Source organism: Camelus ferus, chromosome 18 (assembly GCF_009834535.1).
Source record: "Camelus ferus isolate YT-003-E chromosome 18, BCGSAC_Cfer_1.0, whole genome shotgun sequence".
In the NCBI taxonomy this organism is placed as follows: Eukaryota; Metazoa; Chordata; class Mammalia; order Artiodactyla; family Camelidae; genus Camelus; species Camelus ferus.
This window is the reverse complement of record NC_045713.1, coordinates 4,353,953-4,378,569: the sequence shown is the minus strand read 5'-3', so window position 1 is coordinate 4,378,569 and position 24,617 is coordinate 4,353,953. Positions and strand designations below refer to the sequence as shown.

The 24,617-nt window shown below is 56.7% G+C and overlaps 1 protein-coding gene across 4 annotated transcripts; it reads left to right on the top strand.

Annotated features, from left to right (window-relative positions):
• Positions 1-314: 314 nt before the first annotated feature.
• On the top strand, positions 315-23,497 carry LIMK1 (LIM domain kinase 1). 4 transcript variants are annotated; one of them, XM_032459527.1, is made up of 17 exons: positions 577-596; positions 2,323-2,419; positions 5,629-5,711; positions 8,040-8,178; positions 8,571-8,680; positions 9,893-10,099; positions 14,219-14,324; positions 14,423-14,589; positions 15,649-15,832; positions 16,660-16,746; positions 17,096-17,227; positions 18,419-18,478; positions 18,720-18,785; positions 20,558-20,714; positions 21,609-21,664; positions 21,911-22,068; positions 22,151-23,497. In XM_032459527.1, exons 3-17 carry the CDS (start codon positions 5,665-5,667, stop codon positions 22,311-22,313), a joined length of 1,839 nt encoding a protein of 612 aa, XP_032315418.1. In that variant the 5' UTR covers positions 577-596; positions 2,323-2,419; positions 5,629-5,664; the 3' UTR covers positions 22,314-23,497. The 4 variants fall into 4 exon arrangements, with proteins under 4 accessions (XP_032315419.1, XP_032315417.1, XP_032315418.1 ...); XM_032459526.1 differs by lacking the exon at positions 5,629-5,711 and having other exon boundaries at positions 316-596; XM_032459529.1 differs by lacking the exons at positions 577-596; positions 2,323-2,419 and adding an exon at positions 5,033-5,155.
• Positions 23,498-24,617: the final 1,120 nt, after the last annotated feature.

Sequence of the window (24,617 nt, the reverse complement as noted above, 5' to 3'; positions counted from 1 at the left end):
CGGGTCCAGTCGCAGTTCTTGGCCTCCAGCCAGCAAGCCTGGGGCAGAGGAGCTCTCCGCGGGGAAACTGAGGTCCCCTAGGTTGCCCCATCAGAGCATGAATCCCACCTATGCCGCAGTTTTCGGCATACGCATCTTCGCCTTGCTGCGCAGAGTGGACAGCTGTCGCTCTGGGAAAGATGAATGAAAGGAGGAGCGGGGCGGGGCGGGGCGGGGCGCCGCCGAGGGCACGGGGCGGGGCCGCGCAGGGCAGTTCCGCCGCTCGCCCGCGCCCCGCCCCGCCCCCGTGCCGCAGCTCGGAGGCCCCGCCCCGGCCCGCCCCTTCGCTTGCTCCCCAGGCCGCCGCGGCGCGGAGCCGGTGCCGGACCCGGTGTCCGAGAGACGGCGGCGGCGTCGCGAGCCCCGAACACAACCCGGCCCGGCCCGCGCTCTCCGTCCCCGCCTCCCGGGCCGCCCGCGGCGGCGGCGGCTGCGGGCAAGCGCGCGGGGCCCGGGCCGCCCCCAGCCCCAGCCCCGCCGGGCCCCGCCCCCCGCCGAGTGCATGAGGTTGACGCTACTTTGTTGCACCTGGAGGGAAGAACGTATGGGAGAGGAAGGTGCGCGGGGAGCGGGCCGGCGGGTCGCCGACGTGGGGGCCGGGCGGGCGGGGGCACCGCATCGGGGGAGATGGTGAAGTGGGGGGCACGGGAGGGGGCCGGGCCGGGCCGCCGCGGAGGCCGGGTCTGCCGCGAGGCCGCGCCCCTGTCTCCTCGGGGATGAGTTAGTCCTTCCTAAGCCCTCAGGCCCCTCCCTGACACACTCCCATCCCGTTTTCCCCTCCTTGTCCTCGGTGGGCTGCCCTCCTGCGGACGGAGGGCCCCCCTCCTTTTCACCTCCGCTTTCTCCCATCCCCCGACCGACGACAACCCGGGAGGAATCCCAGGCACTGCCCATCCAGCCCTGGCCTCCATCTGCATGCTGTGTCCACCCTGTGTCTCGCCCTTGGGCCACTTATCCAGTCTCTAACCGGCCTGGCAGGAAAAAGACGCTGGGAAAGCCGCAGCCCTGGGTCCGAGTCGCAGCCCCGCGTCTGGCCGGCTCTGTGACCTTGAGCCAGGTGCTACCTGCCTGGCCTCAGTTTCCCCTTTTGTACAGTTAGGGGCCACATAATTGGCCCCTGGTACTGGTGGTTGGGGGTCTGGGGACCGGATGGGCAGAGCAGAGATACGCCTCCAGGGAACCTTTGGCAGTATGCTGGGGCCCCCCACCCCCTCTCCCTGCACCAAACCCAGTGCCTGCCATGCGTCTTGGCTGGGAGGATGACTCTCACCCTAGCCTCCTCTTCCACCCCTTCTCAATACTGGGTCCCCAGGCTTGGGTTTGCAGGATAGTTAGGTACGAAGGCCCCCAGAATTTACTCCCTGCAGTCTCTTTTCCTAGGTTTCTGCAGCAGAGCCATCTTGTAGCCCTACCTAGTCCAAAAAAGATCCTACTGTGCCAGCCCCTCCAGCCCTTCCCTCCCCTGGGGCTACTGCCAGCCCTCCCCCCAGGTCCTTGAAGGCCCACTTGGAGGAGAGCCCCATCTTACGGTAGCCCCTAGGTCTCTTCACAGAGGGGCAGACTGTGGCCTTGGAGCCTGGCTGTGTGACCCAGCAAGCCTTACCATCTCCAAGTCTCAGTCTCCCCATCTGTACAATGGGAAAGGGCAGGCTGGAGGAATCTTCCAGGGCCCACCCAGCTCCAAGGGTGCCAGGCCCCAAGGATGACTAAGCATGCCTAGTGGCTGGCTTGAAGAGGTGCCAGGGCTCCCTGGAGCAGGTGTCTGGGAGTGCCCAGCCCTGCAGCCCTCGCCCCTTGTTAGGTCAGAGCATAGCCAAGCCTTCCCTGGGGGCTTCAGCGCAGGATGTACCAACCCAGCCCTGTCCAGTCCCTGCCCTTTGAAGGGCCCTCTTCCTGGGCAGGCAGGGGAGGAAAGGGGGCTGTGACAGGAGTGTCACCCGCTGCCTTATTTCTAAATCATGCTGCTTGCTTTCTTTCTCCCTATTTGCTTTGCCAGACCCTGAGTTGAAGAATGCCATTGCTGGAAGGCAGACATCTGCTCCCCGACTCAGTTTATAGCTAGAGAAATTGAGGCCCAGAGGGGTTTTGTAACTTAGCCCTGGTCTCAGCAAGACTCTCAGAGCTACATTCTCCTTCTGCTCTGCAGAGTGACTGCTCAGTCTGGATGCTGCGTGCATACACGAGGATTTGTGGAGGTGCCCGTGGCGCTGGGCAGGGCAGGCGAGGCCTGCACCAAACTGTACCTCCTGAGAACTGTTCCTAACGCCCTTTCCACCCCTGCAGGAAGCGAGTTGCCCGTGTGTGCGAGCTGCGGCCAGAGGATCTATGATGGCCAGTACCTCCAGGCCCTGAATGCTGACTGGCACGCAGACTGCTTCAGGTAGGGCAGGCTGGCCAGGGGTGGGGTGCCCTGAGTAAGGCCTGCTGGAGACATGGCAATCCCTCCTGGTGGCATCTCTGGTCATCACTTCCAGCGAGACCTTGGCCTCAGTTTCCTCATCTGTAAAATGTAGTGTTTGAACTAGAAGATCCCTAGAGGCCTTTCTGTTTTGTCATTCTGGACCTCTAAGGAGAGAAGAGGGGAGACCTGCAATTATGCTTATATTACCAAGGCCTGCTGGCACCTCGGCCGGGGAGGAGGTGGAGGGCAGTGCGCGCCTGCCTTCTGGGTGCTTGGGCTGCAGGGAGAGGAGAGAGACCAGCCAGGCCTCAGGGGAAGCTGGGCCTCCTCCTCCGGCCCCAGGCTGGTTGTGAAGATGCATAACCAGTAAGACCAGTCCCTTCCCTCCAGACACAAGTGTAGGAGAGTAGGATCAGAGCCGTGGCCGAGCACTTGGGGACCCAGAGGTGGCCCAGCAACCCAGTAGGACCATCCTGAGAAGCAGGGGCAGGGGGTAGCCCTAGATAGCTCTGCAGGGCCAGGGCCAGGGTCCAAAGGATGTGAGATTTCCCACGTGGAAAAGTATGGTAGGAAGCGATTCCAGACAGAGGGCCTGGCAGGTACAAAAAGTAGAATGGTGACAGGGCCTGGTGCAGTCGGTAAACAGCAGTTCAGCAGGAAAGCACCAAAAAGGAGGGAAGGTAAAGCTGGGAGGTCCAGCTGGGGTCACGGCTTTGACCACCAGCCCTTGAAGGAGTTTACTTTAGGCAGTGAGAGCCTCTGACAAGGATTTTTGTTCTTTCTTAAAAATAATGCCTCATATTTTCTGCAATTTAGGAAGAGCCAGGCATTGTTTTAAGGACTTCTGTATAGTCAGATATGGGTTGTCTTCATTAATTGGGACACAGAAAGGTTAATTCTCTGGACCAAAGACACACAGCCCGTTAGTGAGAGGAGCATGCAGCACCCGCCCGGCGGAGAGGTGGGCTCAACGTCCTGGGGTTCCTGATCAGGTGTTCAGAAGGAGGCCTTTGGGGAGGAAGGAGGCCTTTGGGGAGGAAGAAGGCTCTGAACGGGCAGAGAAAAGCACATGCACAGACAGGAAGTGGGGCAATACAGACCATGGTGGGGCTGGGAACAGCTCATTTCGTTGGAACAGAATGAGTCGAGGGACGCAATGAGGAGGCAGAGTTAGGATCAATTGGTGAAGGGCCCTGAATACGAAGATAAGGACCCTTCTGAGGGCAGTAGGGAGCAAGCAGATGGTTTCAGAAAGCAGGGGAGGGTGTGGGCAGAAGTGCTATTGAAAAATGCCATCCCGGTGGGCAGATGGTGGTCATGTGGCCGGGAAGGGACTGTCACAATAGTTCAGGGATCTGTGCTCATAAGACCTGACCTAGGACAGTGACTAAGAGTGGAGAACTTCAGGTCTAGAAGGGATGATATTTGGCAAGGATTAGTCATGTTAGCCACCATTATTGATGACTCTTGTAATGTCATTTTGGTAAACCTTCACCATAACTGTAGGAGTTACCATTATTTGATTTCCATGTGAGAAATGTAGGCTCAGAAAAGTCAAGTAACTTGCTGAGAGTTGCAACAACTAGAGCTGGGACTCGAACCTGTGTTAGCCTCCCTCCAGGTCACTGCAGAGTTGAAGACGTGAGGGGCTGTGGGGTGGAGCTGGGGGCTGGTGAGTGGCAGGGGCAGAATCTAAAGCCAGCTGGTTTTTCATCCTGGGTGTGGAGGAGGGCAGTGGTCTTTTGGCCCTGGTGGAGCTAGGGGCCGGGTTGGTGATGAGTTGTACCCGGTCCTTGTTGCATTGGAGGTGTGGTGGGCTAACCAGGGTGGCAGTGCCCTGCCTGGAGCTGGCCAAGGTGATCTGAGACCAGTCAGAAGTGGGAAGGCCGGAGAGAATAGTCCACTCAGGGCTGGCACTAAGATGGCAAATGGGATTTGAGATGAGGCCGAGATCAAGGGAAGAACTCTGGAGGCCCCTGTGCATAGAATGGGGTGGGAAATGGAGCCTTGGGAGATGGAAGGTGGGGGCAGAAATGTGACCACAGAAGGGAAGCAGTGGGGCAGGATGCATGGAACCCAGCTTTGGAGGGATTCCTGCCTGTTAACCAGCAGAGGGGTGAGGCCCCAGGTTGGGCAGTAGAGAGAAGGCATGTTTGCTTTGACTCCATGTGAGGGGGTACAGGTAAGGCTCCCACAGTGAGGGATGGCCCACAGGCAGTAAGAGCCACGAATTCCACATTGTTCCATGGCTTACCCAGCTTTTCTGGCCCAGTGGTGTGTAGTTCTCCCAACAGCCCCTGAATCTAGGTGAGGCCAACAGCATCCTCACCCCCGATAGGAAAGCAGCTCAGAGAGGAATCACTGCTTGTCTGGGGCCCCAGGGTAACAGGCATCCGGGCTCTGGACTTGGTTCTCCCCAGAAGCATCTCAGTGCCGTGAAGTGGGGTTGGCACCACTAGCCCCTGGGCTCTGAGGCCTGGCAGTAAGAGAATTGCTGTGGGCCCACAGAATGCTTCTGCCATTAGCACTAGGTGCCATTGTCACCCTTTCTCTGTTCCAGCCTCCCAGAAGATTGTGGTCAGGCCTTGAGTGGTCAGGCTTCCCTTTGGCCCAGCTGCTGCCTCCTGGGAAGACCCTTCCCAGAAGCCTGCAGCACAGGAGCCCTGGGGCCACCCTGGGGCTGCCATAGCTCCAGTAACATCTCCATGGAGGCTGGTTAGTCTGGCCCTGGGCAAGAAGGGGTGAATGCACGGCTGGAAGTGGGGGTCAGAGGCTGGGCTGGGATGCCCCGTCTTTGGGGGACTTTCAGGTGAGGTGGATGAACCATCCATGGAAGTCAACCTCTGTTCCCTTGGGGGCAGCACTCAAAGAAGCAGCTGCTCCCTGTCCCCAGAGTCCCCAGTGCCTTTGTCAAAGCAGAGGCCGAAAGGCATGGAGGGTGCCTTTCTTGGGTATGCAGGTGAGGGCCAAGTGCCCGCCAAGCCTCCCTGCCTGCACCTGAGCCCAGGCAGTAGGCCCTTCAGCTGCTTCCTGTTGTGAGCTAAGACCAAGTCCTTGCACCCACATGGCTGCATCCTCCTCCCCTGCTGTGTGGCCACGCTAGCCCCTCCCTCTGCAGCCTCCAATCCTGAGTGTCTGGAGTAGGATGGGGAAGCAGCCTGTCGGGCCCACCCCTGCACTCCCTGTAGGCCTCCGGAGCCCCCTGCTGTAGGTGGCTGCAAAGGATGCTGGCCTCGACCCTGAGAAGATACCGCTTCCTCAGAGGGGCCAAGTAAGTGGAAAGCCCCCTTCCCGCCTATCCCAGGCCTCAAGCAGGGCCCCTGGTGTAAGGGCTGGGGCTGGGGACCCCGGTGGGACAGACCCACCTGGGGCCAGGCTGTGGGGCAGGAGAACCGAAACTCCTTGGTCACTGTTGCTGCCTGTTGAGGGGAAGCAGGCCACTGAGGCCCTTCTGGTGCAGTCTCCCCTGGGGCTGGTCCCCCGCCACTCTTTTTCACTCTTGGTGTCCAGGGATGTGGCTCTGGACAGAGCACACCCCTGGGAGAGATGGACTTGTCATTGCAGAGATCGCCACTCTTTCCTAGGCTGGCCTGTTCATGCCCTCCCCAGTGCCCTCCTCTCCTGCCTAGCCTGGCTCTGTCTTTACCTGTTCTCAGGGAGGGGTACACTGTACCTGATATTCCTCTTTTGACATCCATTGCGGGGGCTGGGGCATTGTGGGGCACCCCGGGGCACCCCTAAGAGCAGGCCTGTCCTGCCCCACTTGCCTTTTCTGATTCCCAGAAGGATGTGGGCCTGAGGGCTGAGGAGATGCACAGGGTCAGGGGCTCCTGTGTATCTTCTATCAGCAAAGGTCCACTGAGGCCCAGAGTGCCAGCCACCAAGCCACTGTATGAGCCTGGGCTAGATCTGTCTGAGGTGGAAGTCCCCTGTCTGTTCTGAGGGCACCCTGAGGCGGTTCTGAGGAACTGTTCCAGGTTGAGTGCACAGAGCAAGCCAGTCTGGCAGGAATCACATATGTGCTCTTTGGGGACCAGCGTTTGTGGATGCCTGGCCTGGAACTTCAAGGAGCCCACAGGTTAATGGCAAGGGCTGGCAGTGCAGGCTGCACGGGGGGGGGGGGGGGGGGGGGACCTGTCTGAGCAGGCTTCAAGGAAGTGGTTTTCAGAGAGCTGACTGCACTCAGAGCTTGAGTCAATCAGTGTGGGGTCCTCCAGAGCTGCTGCAGTGATGAATGTTTGTGTGTGAGTGAAGGAGTAGGAGTTGGCAGGCAGGAGAAGAGCATTCTCTCCCCTGGAGGGAGGCAGCTGCTCCTGAGCCTCAATCAACCCGCCCACCCAGGAGGGGGGCTGCTTCCTGCAGCCTGGGAGTGAGGGGGAGACTCCCGTGGTGACGCTCCTGTGACTCCATCTGCGTCTGGTCGGTGCAAGGGCGAAGTGAGTCACTGATCCGCACTGGGCCTGGGGTAGCGCCCCAAGGTCATCGTGCGCTGCCTGCTTCCCATCTCTTTGCGGAGCCTGCTCTCCTGCTGTGCACCTTGCCTCGGGGTTAGAGCCCCCTGAGGGCTGCGCTGGGACCTCCCCATCTCTGGGCGTCCTCCTTGCTGGCTCAGTGCCTTCATTGCCTAGTCGCCCACCCCGCAATAAGATGCCCACTCACTCAGTCGCCGCGAGTGTGGGGGCAGGAAGGGCTGCGGGGGCAGCAGATGACGTCATGGCTCCCGTCCAGCTGCTGCTTCCGCCGCCTCCTCTCATCCCAGCGTGGTCTCCAGAGGCTCTCCCCGCACTGCCCCCACCCTCTCCAAGAGAGTTCACCAGACCCCCCTTCCTGGCCTCAAAACCCAGGCGTTTTGTGTTCCCCGCACCGGCCCCCACCCCCAGCTGTGGTCCACAGCCCCTCCCCGCAGGATCCCAGACAATGGGGAACTGGCTGGATCCTCTTAAAGGGACAGTGTCCCACCAGCACTCTCGCTGCTGTGCTCTCCCTCCTCCACCTCCCCAGTTCCCTAGCTCAGGAGCAGTCAATGAGTTCAGTCAATGAGTGCCACCACGTGCAAGCTGCAGTAGAGCCGAGGGTACCCCGGCTGCCTGGGGCGTGGGGCTCTCTGACCCAGTCCCAGTCTTTCCTGCCATCCTCTCCTGTCCCCATGTGACCTTGGCACATCACCCAGAGTGCCCCAAACAGCAGCAGAGCTGGACGGATTCCCTAGCCGTTCTCTGCACCATGGGTACTCCGGCCCAGACATATCTACGCACACTGGGACCCTGAGTCAGGATCTGCAGAACCCAGAGGGGCTTACTCCTGGGAATGGTCAGTGTGGGGTCCCATGTTTTTGCATTTGCCCACGCTGGCTTGTACAGGCGGAGCACACAGCACTGTGGCTTCTGGCCCAGGGACCATGGTCGAGGGCGGGGCAGGGAAAGGGGGGACGCTGAATCCATCCCCCCTTCCTCTTGCCAAGCCCTGTGCCCCAACACAGGCTGCTTCTGTCCAGAGGGCACACCTTTTTCTAATGCTTACAAAGGTACCTGTAGACCAGCCAGGCCCAGGTGTTGGGGAGGGGCAGGCCATACTGAGTTCCAGCGTCCCCTTCCCCCAGGTGTTGCGAATGCAGTGCCTCGCTTTCGCACCAGTACTACGAGAAGGATGGACAGCTCTTCTGCAAGAAGGACTACTGGGCCCGCTATGGCGAGTCTTGCCATGGGTGCTCGGAGCACATCACCAAGGGGCTTGTCATGGTAAGTGCCCCTCCCCGACTCACACCTCACTTGGAGGGTGTGTGTGTGTGTGTGTGTGTGTGTCCTCACAGGTTTCCCTGCTGCACATCTCCCCCCTCATCTCTTGTTCTTCTCACTGATTCTCTGATTCCCCAGTGGCTCCTGGGCCCCTTTGTCTGTCTGTAACCCTCAGCCCCCTACCCGGTGGAGCCACCTCTGTCTGGGAGCCCAGCAGCAGGCCAGGCCCCCGAAGTTTGTCTGGGGCTGCCTTCTGAGAGGAGGCCAGGGGGAGGAGCTGTGGGGGCTGAAGGGGCCACTGAGCTGGGCTGTCCCCACCACCACACGCACACACGCACGCACGCACGCACGCACACACACACACACACACACACACACACACACACTCTTTCCAGGTGGCGGGGGAGCTGAAATACCATCCTGAATGCTTCATCTGCCTCACGTGCGGGACTTTCATCGGTGACGGGGACACCTACACTCTGGTGGAGCACTCCAAGCTGTACTGGTGAGTGCCTGGCCCCTCCCTGAGCCTGGTGTGCCCTCCTGTGTTACAGGTTTCCTGCGCCAGGTCCCTTTCCCTTTTCATGTGAGGACGGTCATTCATAGACGTGACAGCATAGAAACTTTTGGGAAATAGACACAGGCGTCAGACGGAGAAAGCTTCAGATACCAGCTTTCTTCCCGACATGTCACAGCCATGCACTTCTGGTACCAACCATCAGAGTTAGTTCTAACCCTGCGAGCTCAGGACCTGTCCCCAACAAGACCACCCTGTCTTCAGACACCAGCCACAAGTTCAGCGTCCCCGGGCTGCTCACACTTCTGACCAACTGGCTGCAGACTCAGGGATTCCCACAACCCCCTCAGGTTTGACACTTTGCTAAGTGACTCAGAACTCAGGAAAGCCCTGCACTCACAATTACAGTTTTTTCCTGAAGGCTACAAATCAGGACCAGCCAGATGAAGAGACAAAGGACAGGGTCTAGGAGGGTCTTGAATGCAGAGCTTCCATGCATTCCCCCCTTGGAATCAGGATGTGTGACCCATCCTCCCTGGCATCACCAGTTTTTATTGGGGTTTCATTATGTAAGTGTACTTGATTGAATCACTGGGCTCGGGTTTGAACTCAGTCTGCTCGAGGTCAGGCTGGGTCACAGCCACAGCCCTCTCGTCACACGGTCAGTCTTTCTGGTGACCAGCCCCCTCCCTGCCTCAGTCAGCTCATTAACACTGACTCAGGTATGTGCTGAAGGGCTCATGACAAATGAAGACACACCTGTTCCAAGGATTTAGAGCCTCTTACCCAGAAGCCAGGAACAAAGACCAGACAAATTCTTTATTATAGCAACACCGATACAGCTGGATTTGAGGGCTGCATGGCTTTTGAGGATCCCAGATGGACTTTTAATGACTTCCACCGGAACTGGATGTAACCCCAGGCCTTGTCCTGGCCACCAGACAGAGTAGACAACCCAGCATGACTGAGCCCCAAAGAGGGGCGGGGGCTGGGGCTGGGGCTGGGCTGGGCATGCCCAGTTCCTGCTCCCAGTCCTGTCAGACAGCTGAGACCCTCCTCCCCGCACGGGGAGCAGTAAGGGAACAGTGGGAGGAGATAAGAGCCTGGGGCCAAGGGATTGGGGTCATGGTGATGCTGGTGACTGTCCTGACACGCTTTTCTTCCCACTCTTTGGGTTCCCACCCCCTGGGGCTCTTACAGCGGGCACTGCTACTACCAGACCGTGGTGACCCCCGTCATCGAGCAGATCCTGCCCGACTCCCCCGGCTCCCACCTGCCCCACACGGTCACCCTAGTATCCATCCCAGCCTCAGCTCATGGCAAGCGTGGCCTCTCAGTCTCCATCGACCCCCCTCATGGCCCACCAGGCTGCAGTGCTGAGCACTCCCACACCGTCCGCGTCCAAGGGTGAGTGGCTGGCCTGCCAAGGCTGCAGCGGGTATGGCTGTGGGCACATGCTCGCGGTGGCTGGCCAACTCCGGGGTGGGGGTCCCTGAGAATGGGTGAGCACATAGGCCCAGATGGACCGCAGCGCCAACAACCTGGTATACCAGAGGCCTGGCCCAGTCATTCCTCCAAAACCATTACAAATGCTGGATCAAATATTTTAAATGTTTTCTTTAATCCCTACATAACCTAATAAGAAAGAGAAGTAACCAGGTCAGGAATAAATAAAGGAGGGAGCCCAGGGATGTCAGCAGAGCACAGAAAGCAGTCATGCCTTGAGGGCAAATCTAAATTAGGGGAATTAAACTTCTGTTCTCAGATCTTCTGGCTGAGATTTTCAAAGCCCTACCTTGCTTAAGGAAGTGAGTCTAATAAGAGATCCCCCCCCCAATAAAGCTGGGACCCCACAGGGCTCTCAGGATGAGGAAGAACAAGAAATAAACCACACCTTCCATCAGCGCCGCCCCCACCAACCCAACTCCCAGAACTGAAAAATAAACTGACTTGAACTTGAATGAAAGGGAAGAGGGAGAGAATTCATAAACTCAAGTTTGCCAACCAAATTCACGTGAAGGGTGGTTCAGAAAACCTCCAGGCAAAATTGTTAAAGTTTAAGGCACTTCGCTACTGGTGATATCCCCCTGGCAGAGTCAGATGCATATCCTTTCTAGAGGAACCCACCTCCAGGCTTCATAGAATTTCCCAAGATAAGTGTCCCAAGGAAGATGAGCCATTCCGTCAAAACTCATAGCGCATGTAAGGGAGCAAGGTGCTGTGAGCCACAGGCAGCAGCAACAGCAGGAAGCAGAAGCAGACCTACAAAACCTGCAGATACTGGAGTTATCAGAAACACTGTAAAGTAACTGCTCCATATATTTTAATAAATAAGAGATGCTTTTAAAAAAATGAGTAAAGAGCAAATGAATTTGGGAAAGAACCAAATAGAACCCCTAAAAATGAAATTCTTATTAAAATGAAAACCTTAATGCAAGGGGTCAGTAATTGAGTAGGATCTAAACAGCTGGAGAGAGAAGCAGAAACATGGAAAGATGAGAATAGGGGAGGAGAGGTTAAGACGTGTAGGGGACAGTGAGCAGATCTGATCATTTGCCTGGAATCCCAGAAAAAGAGAGAGAATGGGAGAGACGCAGTATTTGAAGATACAATAGCCGAGAACTTGCCGCAGTTGATAAAAGATGCCTGTCCACAGACTCAAGCCCAGTAAATCCCAAAAAGAAAAAACGAGACCCACCCTTGGATCACCCCACCTAGTGAAACTGCTATACTAAAGGCAAAAGAAAAGACCTTAAAAGTTGCCATAGGGGGAAAAAAATTACCTTCAAAAAAGAACTGGTTGACAGCTGATTTCTCAACAGAAACAGTGGAAGCCAGAAATTAGTGAAATGGTATATTCAATGCACTGAGAAAAAAGTAACCATGAACCTAGAATTTTATACTTGATTTAAAAAAAAATTCTTCAAGAATGAAGGTGAAATAAAGACATGTTGAGACAGATGAGATCTGATACTAGCAGATCATTTCTAAAGGACATTTTAAAGGATGTAGAAAGGGTCTGAGATGCAGAAAAAAATAAAAGTTAAGGGGCCGGCCCAATTGCTAACATACTGTGTGACATTGAGTGGCTCCCTTGTCCTCTCTGGACTTTGGGGTCTTTGAACAACAAGGAAGTTGGACACCTTGGAGCCTTCTAAGATTTCTCCAGGGCCTTTATGGACTCTTGAGAAATAGTTTAAATGTCCCCCACGTCTGGGTATGGGAGCCAAGTGTCCGTTTCCTTTGGATTCAGTGAATGTTTCTCACGTACCTGCCGGGTATCAGGCACAATGCCTAGACCCTGCGGACAAGTGAAGATGGTACTGGGGGAGGAGGAGGAGCAAGAGGAGGAGGCTGGGCTTGACTCTGCATCTCCGCCCCCGTCTTGAGCATCAGCCAGGCCAGCAGCTGCCTTATGTATACAAGTGAGCAGACGGGCTGGTGAGAGAGATGGGGAAACTCCCAGACCAGCTGGCCCCTGACAACCAAGCAGAATTTTAGGAACAGAGGGCTAATGGCACCTCCTCCCTGCCTCCCTCACTAGGCGAGCATTCTTTCCAGCCAACATCTGCTTTCCCAACAATTTCTGCAAAGGGCCACACGCTTCTTGAAAGCAGCCCAGCTTGCCTAAAGGCTGCTGGCCAGATTTCTTTCTTTCTTTGAAGAGTCTTAGCTAACCACTTTTCATTCTGTTTATAGCAGCGTTTTAAGGAAAGTTTAATTTATCTGCGCCCTAGCCCCCCTGGAACCTAAGGAATATATCGCCAAGGCTATATTCACAAGAAATTTCTGTCTACAAAGATATATTCACAGTTTTTTAACTTTTCAGATTGAAATTTTCAAATTTACAGAAAAGTTGCTAAAATAATAAGTATATTGAATACCTGTACACCCTTTACCCAGGTTCACTAATTTTAACTTTTTGCCGCATTAGAGTTACGTGTGTGTCTCTCCCTCTGTGTGTGTGTGGGGGGGCATGTGTACACTTATTTACGTGCATATACATACACCTCTATGTACGACTGCCCTTATTTACTAAATCATTTGAGAGTAAGTTGTAGGCACCATTGGCCCTTCCTCCCCTCCACATTCTCTAGACATTCTCCTAAAAACAAGGACATTGTCTTACATAATTGTCCATTGTATCTTATCGTGGAATTACGACATGTAGGAAATTGAACATGGATACTTTTATCAGGTATCCACTCCATATTGAGATTTTGCCAGTTGTCTCAATACTGTCCTTTATGGCCATTTCTCCCTTGATTCAGGATCCAGTCCAGGATCACACTGTCTTATCTCTTTAGGCTCTTTTAATCCTTGACACCTGTGAAGGGTACAGGTCAGTTGTTAAGTAGGATGCGCCTCCACTTGGGTTTGACGGAGGGTTCCTCTTCCTTAGATTTAGGTCATGCATTTTGACCAGATAACTGATGCTGTATCCTCCACGCATCTTGCTGTAGACTCAGGGAGTCCGTAAAGTGCGCCCTTTACTGGGGATGTCACCTTTGGTTGTTCGGTTAAAGTGCAGTCCGCTCTCTCTGCTATAAGGAATTTTTTTCCCTTTGCAATGTATCAGTAAGTCATATGTGAGGTTTGAGTCTGTAAATATCCTGTCCCAACAGCCTTTCACTAAATGGTTCTAGCGTCCACGGATAATTCTTACCTGTAGAAGTCACTACTATGATGACTACAAAATGGTGATTTTCTAACTCTGTGTTTTCTGCTGCATTCGTTACCTGACTTTCCTATGTAAGGAATCGCTTCTCCCCATGTGACAGTATACTGATGGTAACAAAAAATTGCTAGGAATCAGTTTTTTTAAAGCTCTCAGTCTCCAATCTGTCCAACACTCCTCCCTCTCCCAGCCAGTCCCTGTCTCAGGGCAGAGACAAAGTAAATATTCCTTTAAAAACTTCTACGAAGACAAAATGAAAATCAGGTAATTAATACCTAAGAGTCTTTTAAGAAGCAGATAAGTTTGGCACATTGGCCATTCTGTGAGCTAGCTTATATGGCTGACTTATCGAGGGCATCGCCCCTGTCTCCACCCTGCAGCTGTGGCTCTGGGCAGGCTGCTCGCCCCTTCCTGCCAACCCCGGAGGAGTGGAGCTCTAGCCTCGTCCTGCAGGGCAAGTGTGGGAGTCAGGTAGGAAACCAGTGGGTCAGACCCTCTGAGGACTCGTGACACTCATCTGCCCCAAGTGTACCAGGCAGTTGGAAGAGAAGTCTGTCCTCCATGGCAGAGACGACGTTCTGTTGAACAGGAGCCCCTAAGCACCCAGCATAGGGCGGCAAATACTTGAGGGCGTACCACTTTTCTCCATTTTCACGCCCATGGCAGGCATAGTAATTAATACAGAACTCTTCCCACCAGACCAGAATTCAGTGTTCTGGACAGTTGCCACTTACCAGTTGCTATAGATAGAATGATTTGCACTCACACCCCTGACTTGATCCCCTTGGCCTTGGTTTCCTAGCAGGGGACAGGCAGGCAGGAGACTGACCACTGCTTTATGTCCACAGAGTGGACCCGGGCTGCATGAGCCCAGACGTGAAGAATTCCATCCACGTCGGAGATCGGATCTTGGAAATCAATGGCACGCCCATCCGGAACGTGCCCTTGGACGAGGTACGGGTCCTGGGTCTGGTGAGCAGGATTGGAGGTAGTGCCTTCGTGCCTGCCCCTACCACCTGGGACTCACTTGTCTACACACCTGCTCTCCCCAGATTGATCTGCTGATCCAGGAAACCAGCCGCCTGCTCCAGCTGACTCTTGAGCATGACCCCCACGACACGCTGGGCCATGGGCTGGGGCCTGAGCTCAGCCCCCTGGGCTCGCCGGCTCACACTCCCAGTGGGGAGGCAGGTAGCTCCGGCCGGCAGAAGCCTGTTCTGTAAGTCAGCCCTGCACCTTGATGTACTTTCACAGCCGCGGGGCCTCGGCGGGGGTGGGACCTGGTCCCCACCCTCTGGTAGCTCACAGTCTGATGGAGTCAACCCTGCAAAAGGAAAAACATACCAGCAAGGGGTGCAGGGGGCTGTGAAAGAGGAGGGAGAATGAGAAAGAGTAAATGGGAAGCCGCGCCCTGAGCTGGGGATGGTGGTGCCTCCAGGGTGGACCAGCACCCTGGCTTCAAGGAGCAGCTGAGTAGCTCAGGAGGGTGGGGCATCAGGTGTGTTGAGGGGGGCAGGCTCTGAGGTGGGGGTGTTTGGGCTTTGCCCATCCTGGGGCCCTACTGAAGGGTGTTGCAGCACAGTGATGTTTTTCACAGAGACCACTCTGGTCCCCTGTGCTGCAGGGTGCCCAGGACCAGAGACAGCTAGAGGGCTGCTGTGGTGGTCCAGGCGGGTGGTGCCAAGGGCCCTGTGCCCTCTTGAGGGGAGGCGGGGGGCACGAGGAGGAAGTCCAGAAGCAGCCTGGTCCTCACTCCCCTTACTCTGAGGCCTATTCAGGACTCCTGGTCAAGTGGGGGACAGAGGCACGTGCTTCCTCCTCCCCTGCGTTTGTCTGGAGTTCAGGCCCCCTTGCACGGCCACCTGTGTGGCAGTTGTGAGCGTCCTGGGCAGGCAGGTGGTCTGCCACCGCACCCCAAGGCTTGGGACTCAAATACTGGGAGACAAAGCATCTGATCCAGGGTCACCAGGCAGAGAAGGCCAAGGACAAACATTCCTACCTAGGGCACCTGCAGGATGCCAGGCCTCAAACAGGAAGCCCAAGTGGGACAGGCCAGTGGGTGCTGGTGTCAGGAGGGGGTGAGAGGCTTATGACTGCCCAGGACAGCTGCTCCGTGCCACCCTTTCTGATTGTATGGATGGGTGTATGTAGACTGTCACCGATGGGTCATGGCGGATGGGGGAAGGGGGCAGGGTCAAGGCCTAGCTTCCCCTGAGGAGGCCCTGACCAGGTGCCCGACTGCCCGCGGTGGCATTGGGTGCTGGGTGTGTCTCCCCAGGAGGAGCTACAGCATCGACAGGTCTCCAGGCGCCGGCTCGCTGGGCTCCCCGGCCTCCCAGCATAAGGACCTGGGTCGCTCCGAATCCCTCCGTGTGGTCTGCCGGCCGCACCGCATCTTCCGGCCTTCAGACCTCATCCACGGGGAAGTGCTGGGCAAGGGCTGCTTTGGCCAGGCCATCAAGGTACGGGGCACACCCAGGCAGGGACGGGGCTGAGGGGGAGCCGGGGGCAGTCTGGGTGTGACCCATCCCTCCTACCACCAGTGCCTCCAGGAAGCCACAGTGGAAGGGTATCTGGCTGCCACACTCCCTGGCCAGAGCTCTCCTCCACCTGGGCCTCCTTGAGCTAGTAGTAGTCGGCGAGGGGACCTACTGCAGATAGACCCTGTGGTGGAGGTTGTTGGAAAGTGGCTCCTTGGGGCAGGGGATGGGAGGGCAGCCCACACTGACCCTGAAGGCCCCTCCCCTGGGGCCTCCTGCCGAGGCTGATGTCCACCCGCTCGGGGACTTGGGCTGCTCACCCCCTTCACACTCTCCCCGAGCAAGACATGAGCCCTTTTCTGGCTCTACTGTCACCTGGCTGTGACCAGGCTGAAAGGTTCAGGATTATATAAAAGGTACCAGCCAGACTGCCCGCTTGTCCAGACAGGCCCCACCCTCCAGCTTCTGTCCCTGGTCAGAATCTCTTGTAGAGCTGCCATTCGACCTCCAGGAGACAGCCCAGCAGAGAAAAGAGAGCTGGCCTCTGGGAAAGGTGGTCCTGGACCCTAGCGCCAGCCACTCCGCTTCCCTGCCACCTGGGTGACCGTGGGCCTTGGAAGGAAACCTCCCTGAGCCTGTAAAGGATTTAAATCCTATCCCCTTGGGGTCTGGGAGCACCCCATGAAAAGTCTACGGAGGCTTGAAGCCATCTGTCCATCTGCCTGGGATTGGGGGAGACTTCTGCAGGGCCAGCCTAGAGCAGAGCCCCTGTCGGTGCTGAGTCTCCTTGCTTCGGTGTCCCCATGCAGGTGACGCACCGGGAGACAGGCGAGGTGATGGTGATGAAGGAGCTGATCCGCTTTGACGAGGAGACCCAGCGGACGTTCCTCAAAGAGGTGGGTGAGGGGCCTGCTGCACCCTCTGCACCAGATTCTTAGGACTTACCATGACTCCCGCACCACCACCACCCCCGCCCACTGAGAGGGTGGGTGGCAAAGGGCTCCAGGAGGATGTGACACTCCAGCCACACGTTGAAGAAGAGAAAGTATCTGCCAGGAGGGCGAGAGGAGCAAGGATGTCCCTGGGGGTGGGAGCAGCCCCAGCAAAGAGCACAGCAGCCCGTGGTGTGGCAGGAGCCCCCGGGGGCGTGGAGGCTCCCCCATCTCTGGGACTGTCTGCAGTGGCCTCTGATGGGACAGCAGAGGGAGAAGGAGACACGGGCCCAGCCTTTTTGCTCCCTGCCAGGTGAAGGTCATGCGATGCCTGGAGCACCCCAACGTGCTCAAGTTCATCGGGGTGCTCTACAAGGACAAGAGGCTCAACTTCATCACCGAGTACATCAAGGGCGGCACGCTGCGGGGCATCATCAAGAGCATGGTGAGCTGCGAGCAGTGCCCCGCCCCGCCGCTCCTGGCGGCGCCCCAGTGGGTCCCAGTCTTCTCGGGTTCTTCACTGGGGAGCAGCTGCTGGCATCTCAGAGACCCTCCAAACCCTGATTCTGAATCAAAATAGAGGATCAGCTGACTCCATGTAGAGCTCGGGGAAGCTGGGGCCCAGAGAAGAGGGTGGCAGCTTGGCCGAGGGGATGCACAGGCTGTTCCGGGGTAGCCGTCCTGCAGGTCCCCGTGCAGCTGCCACAGGTCTGGACACCTGAGAGGCACTTTCCGTTACCTCTCTGCAGAGTGGCCTTTATTTTGCTTCTGGCAAAACCAAGTCATTTTTTGCTGTTTGCCATATTCTGTCAAATTCAGAATTTGCTTTAAGGGCTTGGATGAAATTACAATTCCTCCTTTAGAAATAAAGCGTTTAGAGGGGAGTTTCCAGCCCTCCTGGGCCGCCGATGGTGCCTCAGGGATGCAGTGCTCTCCCCACCCCAGCATCACCCTCAGACCAGGAGACCGTGTTTGCATCCCGCGCCGCCAAGTCCTCACTCCACCTGGCTGGATTACCTGCTGGTAATCACCAAAGTGTGGTCCCTGCCGGCCCCTAACAGGTGTAACTTCCCAAGGGATTCTGCAGTCCAGAACAGTTTGGAAACCCTGGGCTACACCAGCGCAGGCTTGCTGGCTATACCCTGAATCTTGAATGCATTCTGACGTACTCAAGTTCCCACTTGAGGTCTCCAGGGGATGCAGGGAGAGAATGAGGTGTTTCCTCAAATGACTTGAGCCCAAAGCTCTGCTCTGCGGAGTGACTCAAGGCTGGTTCTCTGCAGGCAACCTCGCCAGGCCCATCCCTCTCTGCCTGTCCATGAAAGTAGGTTCAGATTTTTTAAAACTTGAAAGAATGGGATTTTGTGGAAGCTACATAGAGCTTTTGTTCTCAGGAGGCGGATCAGGACTATAGAAGAGCATCCCCTCCCCCTTACTGTTTGGAACCAGTTCTGTTAGAAAATTGTTTCCAGTTATTCACTCACACCCCTTGGAAGAAACAGTTGTGGGTGCAGAAGAAAGTTGGGGGGGTAGTCATCAGACCCTGTAGGACACTTGACCCCTCCTGTCGTCTCACACCTAATGTCCCACTGCTGTGGCCCAGTCGGCCCATCCTGGCCTTTCTCCCCGCCCCCAGGACAGCCAGTACCCGTGGAGTCAGAGGGTGAGCTTTGCCAAGGACATTGCCTCGGGGATGGTGAGTAGGCTCTGGCTTCGGTGGGTGTGGGCTGGGTGATCTGACCCCACCTGTAAAAATGTTTGCTACTGCTCACCTAAATTCCACAAGGAATTTAGAAATGGAATACACAAGTGAGCTTTGAGAGAGGACAGAAGGGGATCCCGTGGGAGGGGGGAAGCTGGGAACTTCAGGGGGACCAGGGTGGGGCTGCGGTCCCTCAGTGTGGCTGCGCCCTGACCTCTGTGCCCCCCACCCCCAGGCCTACCTCCACTCCATGAACATCATCCACCGTGACCTCAACTCCCACAACTGCCTGGTTCGTGAGGTGAGCATCCTGGGCAGGGAGGGGCCAGCAGGAGCCCCGCCCACTGCACTCCTAGACTTGCAGGTGCAGGGTGTCTGCTGTGAATTTGGCAGTCACAGAGAACGGCCCACAGCGGGGCGGCCACAGCCTACACCAGGCTGTACCAGCGGCTGTGGGCCTGGAGGACGGCCTGCACATGTGGGTGGGGCGGTCAGGGCAGACTTCCTGAAAGAGGCTTTGTGGGGATATACTGAAGTCGGGGGCAGTAGTGCAGGGAGCCCGGGGTCTATGGGGCAGGGACTGAGGGACCACAAGCTGTCCCCAGAAGGCAGAGAAGGGAGCGACTGATGGTGCCCAACTGGAGAGGTGGGTCCTCGCCTCCTGGAGCTGCCACAGACTGCCACACATGGCATGGCTTAAACAATAGAAGTGTATTCTCGGACTCCAGGAGGCTGAAAGTTCAAAATCAAGCTGCTGCCAGGGTTGGTTCCTTCTAGAGGCTCTGAGGGAGAATTTGTCCCCGGCCTGTCTCCTGATCTCTGGCAGCTGCTGGCACTACTTGGTGTTCCTTGGCTTGTAGCCGCCCCACTCTGATCCTCGCCTGTTTTCTCGTGGCATTCTTCCTGTGTGTGTCTGTGTTCTCTTCTGATAAGGACACCAGTCATTGGATTTCAGGTTTATCAAATCCAGTATAACCTCATTTTAACTAATCATATCTGCAAAGACTCTGTTTCCAAATACGGTCACATTGACTTTTCAGGTGGACATGAGTTTTCAGGGGGACACTATTCATCACACTCCATGCAGGCTGAGATCCAGTCTTGGAGGAGGCCATTCAGTATGCACTGAGTCGCTTATTATGGAGTAGGGGTCTCAGCATTTAAACAATCCTGGTGGACCCTGACTTTCAGTAACCACCCTGAGGGGGCCTGAGGATCCTAGGTCAAGACACCACCACTAACACTACCAGTGGGTATTACAGCTGAGGAAGTGGAGCCCTGAGCAGGGACTGTGTCACCTGGGGCCCCATGGAGGTGGGCCTGGGACGCATGTTCAGCCGCTCCCCTGGGTGCCATCTTTGTAGCGTTTTCTCTAGGGAGCTATCCATGTTTGTGTTGCTCCCAAAAGTGGCACAGGTTCCTTCCTTTCAGAGCGAGCCTGGTCCTGACCCCCACCTGGCTGGGGCCCTGCAGCCTTGTCCTCCCTGTGCCCACCCCTTGGTGTCCGCTTGACAGTGGTCAGTCCTGGGGCTGCAGGTAGTGTCCAGAGTTCCAGGGCCCCAGACACCACGTCTAGGAGGCCCAGCCCTGTACCCTGCGGAGGACCTCCCCAGCCGCCTGACTTGGCCCCCTCCCTGATTTTTCCAGCTTTCAGGGTACACACGGCTGTCAGCATCTCCATGCTGCGGGGTTCTGGACCGGCTCCGGGAGGGGCTCCCACAAACTGAAAACAGTAGAGCTGACCAGTTGGGTGGCCTTGGGCAGCTATCTTAACCTGTCTGGGCCTGAGCCACCTCACCTGTAAAGCGGGGCTAGAATAACGCGTACCTTACCAGAACCTTGGAGGATTAAGAGAGAACAGTCATGGGGCCTGGTCTCCAGTTAGAACCACTGCTTTCCTTCCACAACGAGGCAGCACCAGTGCCCGATGGAGCAGAGGGGGTCCTCGGAGCCCCGGTGTCAGACATGTTCTCTGGGCGTCTGTGGTTTGGTGCGGGGTCCGGGCCAGGGGCGGGCCGGGCAGGTGGTGCCAGGAGCGTGTCTTAGTGCGGCCCCGCTTCACCTTCGCCCCAGAACAAGAACGTGGTGGTGGCCGACTTCGGGCTGGCGCGGCTCATGGTGGACGAGAAGACGCAGCCCGAGGACCTGCGGAGCCTCAAGAAGCCAGACCGCAAAAAGCGGTACACGGTGGTGGGCAACCCCTACTGGATGGCGCCCGAGATGATCAACGGTGAGTCGGCGGCCCCGCTGTCACATCCCCCAGACGGGGTCCCGGGCAGCGGCCTCCTCTGCCCCTCAGCTTCCCCTTGGAGTCCTGGCACTTGAGTCCTTTTGCTGCTGCAACAGATGATCACACTCTGGGCTTAAAAACCACAAATTATGTGGTTCTAGAGGGCAGGAGTCCAGTCTCAGGCTAAAGTCCGATGTCAGCAGGGTTGCATTCCTTCTGGAAGCTCGAGGAGGGAGAATCTGTTTCCTTGCCTTTTCCACCTTCTAGAGGCTGCCTCATTCCTTGGCTCCTGGCCCCTTCCTCCGGCACAGCCAGCATCATGGCCTCTTCTCACTGACATCTGGGGTTCTCATCCTGGCATTCCTGGGCTTATGGCCTCATCGGTCCAGTCTCTGCCTGCATCTTCACACAGCTGCTTCTCCTGAGTGTCTTTTCCTTTTTAGTCTCTCTTACAAAGACAGTTGTGATGGCATTTGGGGCCTGCCCAGAAAAACTCAGGATTGCCTCTTGTCAGGATATTTAACTTATTCCTATCTTTGAAGACCCTTTTCCCCATAAAGTTACATTCACAGGTTCCAGAGGTCTGACATGGTTATCTTTCGGGACCACCACAAAGTCCATGACTTGCCCAGAGTTACACAGCTGATCAGTGACCAAGCTGAGCCTGGAACCCCTTACCCAGGGCACTTATGCTCACCCCCAGCAGGTTTGCTCCGACCAGGTGGGCTCGGGTCGGGTCAGAGCCTAAGGCCTGCTAGGGTTGCTAGCATCTGCCTCATGGTCCTGGCCTCCTGGCCGGAGCATCCCCACAATGGGCAGGTCCCTAGCCGAGCACCCTTGCCAGTTGGCATCCCTGGCCCTGCCACACCTGCTAACCGTGGTCTCTTCATCCAGGCCGCAGCTATGATGAGAAAGTGGATGTGTTTTCCTTTGGAATCGTCCTTTGTGAGGTAGGTCTGGGGGCGGGTGGCAGCTGGCTCCGCCCTGTTCACCATGCTCCCAGGCTGCCGGCTGGAAGTTTGCAGGGGCCCCAAGCAAGGGAGGCTCTGGGAACAGGGCTGCCCACAGCAACCTGCATCCCTGGGGGTGTGGTGGTCAGGCTGATGCCAGGCCCAGTGTGACCTGCCCTTAAGCCCCATCATGTGGCACCCAGCCCCAGGGGCCCTCGGGTAACTGCTGGGCCTCCTGCTGGACAGATCATCGGGCGGGTGAACGCTGACCCTGACTACCTGCCACGCACCATGGATTTTGGCCTCAATGTACGAGGCTTCCTGGACCGGTACTGCCCCCCAAATTGCCCCCCAAGCTTCTTCCCCATTACTGTGCGCTGCTGTGATCTGGACCCCGAGAAGAGGTAAGTGAGTTGGGGTGGAGGCTTAGGGTAGGGCATTCCCTGGCAGAGCCAGAACCCATCGTCCCCTTACTTGTCTCCCCAGGCCCTCCTTTGTGAAGCTGGAGCAGTGGCTGGAGACCCTCCGCATGCACTTGGCCGGCCACCTGCCGCTGGGCCCACAGCTGGAGCAGCTGGACAGGGGCTTCTGGGAGACCTACCGACGCGGCGAGAGCGGACTGCCTGCCCACCCCGAGGTCCCTGACTGAGCCCAGCCCACCCAGCCACCCCTGTCCCCGCCTCTAGAGAATCCACCCTGCACCAGATTCTTTGCAGCAGGTGGCTGGATGTGGCTCCCTTAGTGGGGTGGTGGACACCCAGACCCATCCTCAGTGCCAGGCCCTGACTTGCCTTCTCCTACCCTGTGGGCCGTGGCCCCTGCCCTGTCTCTGCCCTCGGCCCCAGAGCTGGCCTGGCTGCACACACAGCACCACCTCACCCTGCCTTACCTCTGTCTTGGCGGGGCCACCCCCTCACGCTTCTTGCATGAGCTGGAGGACCCGTGTGAGTTGTGCCCCATCCCGTGCCCCGCCACCCTGGCTGCCCCGCACACTCCACCCGTCTGCAGCTCCTCCGAGGCTGGGCTGAAGGACAGCCTCAGACCATGGCCTGTCACGTGTTCCCAGGAGCCAAACAGGGAATCTGGGGTCCATCACCCCCCTGGGGGTGTCTAGGTAGCAGCAGGTATTGATAATTATCCAAACTCCTAAAGCAGAGAGAGGTCTGCTCCTGTGGGGTGGAAGCCCCTGCTAGCCAGGCAGCAGCCCTCCCTTGCTTTGGGTCTTTTCATTTCTTTATTGAAGCCACTTTAGTGAGAAGCAGGTACCACACCTCAGGGTGACGGGAGGGTCCCTTGAGGGAGAGGGGAACCGTGGTCCCTGGACCAGGGCTGCTGGGAGGAACAGCAGAGGGAGGCTGGGCAGAGCGGATGAGGCAAGTGTCCACCAGCATCCCAGCCCCCTGAAGTTCATCTCAGTGCCCCCTCCTGGGCCTCTCCCCGAGGCTCCCTGCCAGTGGCTGGAGCAGCCCCTGCCCGTCCCCAGGCCCCTCTGTCCTCTGGGTTCTTTCTGTGTAATCTATTTTTTAAGAAGAGTTTGTATTATTTTTTCATACGGCTGCAGCAGCAGCTGCCGGGGGCTTGGGGTTTTATTTTTTTGGCGGGCGGGGGTGGGGGGGCCATTTTGTCACTTTGCCTCAGTTGAGCATCTAGGAAGTATTAAAACTGTGAAGCCTTCTCAGTGCACTTTGAACCTGGAAAACCATCTAAACAGGCCCATGGGACTATGACTCAGGGAGGTGGGACACAGTCACCTCCCTCCAGGAATCCCGATATCTAAGGAACAAAACCCAGACGCAGAATAACAGAATAAATTCCGTACTCCCCCCCCCCCCAGATCCCGCATGGTGATGTGTGTCTGGGGGCCCTGAGGAAATAGGAGAGAGGAGCTTTGTGACTTAGAAGAAGCCTGGTGAGAGGCCAGGAATGGAGGGGTGGGTGGGGATGGAGGTGGTGGCCCAGCTGGGACCAGTGAAGACTTTTTCAGAGCCAGGCTTGGGAGTGGGGAGGAGTAGGGGGAAAGCGAGAGGTATTAGGGAATGGATGGCTTTCATGCCTTCTTTTTTCTAAAACGTAATCAGGAAAACAGAAACCACGCTAGTTATTTTAGACACAGGGTGTTTAACCCAGGAAATTGTTTACACAGGTGTCCAGACACAGTGGAAGGGCAAAAAGTGGATACTGAGATAACCCTTTTGATGAACTGCTGGAAGCAACTGCCACCCCTTGGCTGGGGCATTTAAGGAAAGAGGAGGTTAGTTTAGTTGTCTGGTGGTGGGTAACAATTCACTCCTTAAATTTGGTGGCCTGAAGTAACTGATCACTCATGGCTCACAGCTTCTCTGTCAAGAATTTGGGAGCAGCTTGGGTGGGTGGTTTTGGTCTGGGGTTTCTCCTGAGTTTGTGGTCAGATGTTGCCTGGGGCTGCAGCCCTTTGAGGGCTTGACTAGGGCCAGAGGGTCCACTTCCAAGGATCCAATTCCTTTGCATGTGGCTCAAGCACGTGGCCGCAGGTGGATGCTGGCTGTTGAGCAGAGGCCTTAGTCCCTCTCCAGGCCTCTCTACAGAGCTCCTGGAGTGTCCTCACAGCATCCTCTGGGGTGAGCATCCCAAGAGAGCAAAGCAGCAGCTCCACTGCCTTTTAGGACCTACTCTCAGAAGTTATACGTGGTCATGTCCACCATATTCCACTGGTCACACGGTGGAGATGACTCAACGTGGGAGGTGTCTACACATGGCCCAAATACCCGGACCAGGAGGGATCACTGGGGTCAGCTTGGAAACCAGCTGGAGATTTGGAGGGAGGTGCCTCAGAGGACCAGTGGTCAGATTTTTGATGTGTGCTGGGGGGAAGGGTTGGATTCCATTTGGTGCTGAAACTCCTAAGAAGATAGATGCAAAAATAGCCGGTGCTAGAGCTAAAAGTCTGCTCCCGCTGGACTTGAGGGCAGAAGAA

What these genes read in the sequence shown, in the direction of transcription:
- LIMK1 (XM_032459526.1), top strand. Translation starts at nt 542, where the DNA reads ATGAGGTTGACGCTACTTTGTTGCACCTGGAGGGAAGAACGTATGGGA. An exon ending in GGGGCATCATCAAGAGCATG is followed by an intron (nt 17,228 to 18,418) that starts GTGAGCTGCGAG and finishes CCCCGCCCCCAG; the next exon opens with GACAGCCAGTACCCGTGGAG. An exon ending in ACAACTGCCTGGTTCGTGAG is followed by an intron (nt 18,786 to 20,557) that starts GTGAGCATCCTG and finishes CCTTCGCCCCAG; the next exon opens with AACAAGAACGTGGTGGTGGC.